The 1769-nt window shown below is 51.1% G+C and overlaps 1 protein-coding gene across 1 annotated transcript; it reads left to right on the top strand.

The window, feature by feature from the left end:
- The first annotated feature begins 222 nt into the window (after window positions 1-222).
- Window positions 223-1218, top strand: LOC132592043 (olfactory receptor 52K1-like). The gene has a single exon (XM_060274018.1). It carries the CDS (start codon window positions 223-225, stop codon window positions 1216-1218), a length of 996 nt encoding a protein of 331 aa, XP_060130001.1.
- Window positions 1219-1769: the final 551 nt, after the last annotated feature.

The raw sequence follows: 1769 nt of genomic DNA, 5'->3' as shown, positions 1-1769 counted from the left end.
TCGTTATTTTGGAGATTTCCTGTAGGAATGAACTTTGGGGCATTTCCACCTCATGTGCAGGCATGTGCCTATGGAGTTGCAGCCTCTCCAGCATTTAGATGCTCCTGTTTTACAGATGGGAATTGATTCTGAGGCTACCTAACAACAAAAATAGGACGGTGGAACTGTTCCTCTCTTCCCTCTTTTCAGATCTAAGGATTGTTACCTCCAATCAGCGCCAAGATGGCTGGAGGGGACCAGAACGGAACAGGCAACGTCTCCTACACAGAATTCCTTCTGCTCGCCTTCCCAGGCCTCCAAGAGTCCAGATATCTCCTCGCCATCCCTTTCTTCTGCCTTTACCTCATGATTGTTGCAGGGAACTCCATCCTGATCTACACCGTCAGGACAGATCACAGTCTCCATTCGCCTATGTACGTCCTGATTGCTTTGCTCTTCGCGGTCAACCTCTGTGGCTCCACCGTCATCCTTCCCAAGATGCTCCTTAGCTTCCTTCTCGGAGTCAGCCACATCTCCCTGACGGAGTGCCTGCTCCAGATGTTCTTCCTCTACTTTGCCACCATGCAGGACTGCAATCTTCTTCTCCTGATGGCTCTGGACAGGTACGTGGCCATTTGTCACCCTCTGCACTACGCAGACATCATGACGAAGAAGCTCCTGGTGATATTGACACTGGTCGCTCTTGCCCGGGGCGTGGCTTTCGTCGGCCCAGTAGTGATCCTGGCTTCCCAGGTGAGGTTCTGCCGGTCCAACATCATTGGGCATTTTGCCTGTGAGCACATGGCCCTCATGAGGTTGTCCTGTGGCGACATCTCCAGGAACAAGCTCCTAGGCCTGGCAGCAAGAACCATCACCGCCCTCTTTGACTTTGGCTTCCTCCTGGGTTCTTACGGCTGCATCCTCCAGGTGTCCATGCAGATGAGCTCTGGCCACGCCCGACACAAGGCCTTCCACACCTGCGGCACCCACCTCATGGTCATCTTCACAACCTACTCTTCCAGAATCATCTCCTCCATTGTCTACCGCTTAGCCAAGTCAGCCAGCCAGGACGTCCACAATCTCATCAGCGCGATCTACCTGTTTCTTCCCTGGGTCCTGCACCCCATCATTTATGGCATGAGGACTAAGGAGATCCAGGACAGTCTCTGGAAGCTGCTCAGGAGGAAATGGGCTCATTTGGTCCCCAGGAAAGCTGTGGCTGTGAGCAGAATCAAGTGATCAATCTGTATGTGTGGATACGAGGCGGGTTTAGCAGAACTATCTAGAGCAGACATTCCACACTTGGTGACCAGGTTCTCCAAGTCTTGTCTAGATTAATGTAAAGGGGTTTTCAAGGGTGTTCATAAGGCACAGGGAACGAATGACAGAAGTCTGCAGGTTGGGTCTCTTTTAACCTCCATGGAAGAATTCTGCAACACATTCCTTTGAAGGTCCTGCCCTGGCCATCATTAGAGTCAGAGGACTGCTGGCTTTTTGCTCCAGGTTTGTGTCTGGGCAAGCAGCTTCATCTGCCTTAGCAGAGGAATGATCAGACAGTATCCTTGTCACCTGAATTGATTTTGTTGTCCCACAGAGTGGCTGGGCCAAATGAATTAGGCAAGAAGGGGTTAATACTTTTGGCTGAACCTTCCTGAAAAACTATGCCTTTGGGTTCCTAATCCTAGGCTTCTGCCAATCTGCAGCTTGGGAAAGTCAGTCTGTGCAGGCTCAGAACCACTCACTTCATTACAATGCTTAGCATGATGATGATGCTGTCCCCCACTACAGGT

Source organism: Zootoca vivipara, chromosome 4 (genome assembly GCF_963506605.1).
Source record: "Zootoca vivipara chromosome 4, rZooViv1.1, whole genome shotgun sequence".
NCBI classification, from domain to species: Eukaryota; Metazoa; Chordata; class Lepidosauria; order Squamata; family Lacertidae; genus Zootoca; species Zootoca vivipara.
Note: the sequence above shows the minus strand (reverse complement) of the source record. Positions and strands in the feature narration are given on the sequence as shown.

Coding starts and splice junctions, on each gene's coding strand:
- LOC132592043 (XM_060274018.1), top strand. CDS start 223: ATGGCTGGAGGGGACCAGAACGGAACAGGCAACGTCTCCTACACAGAA.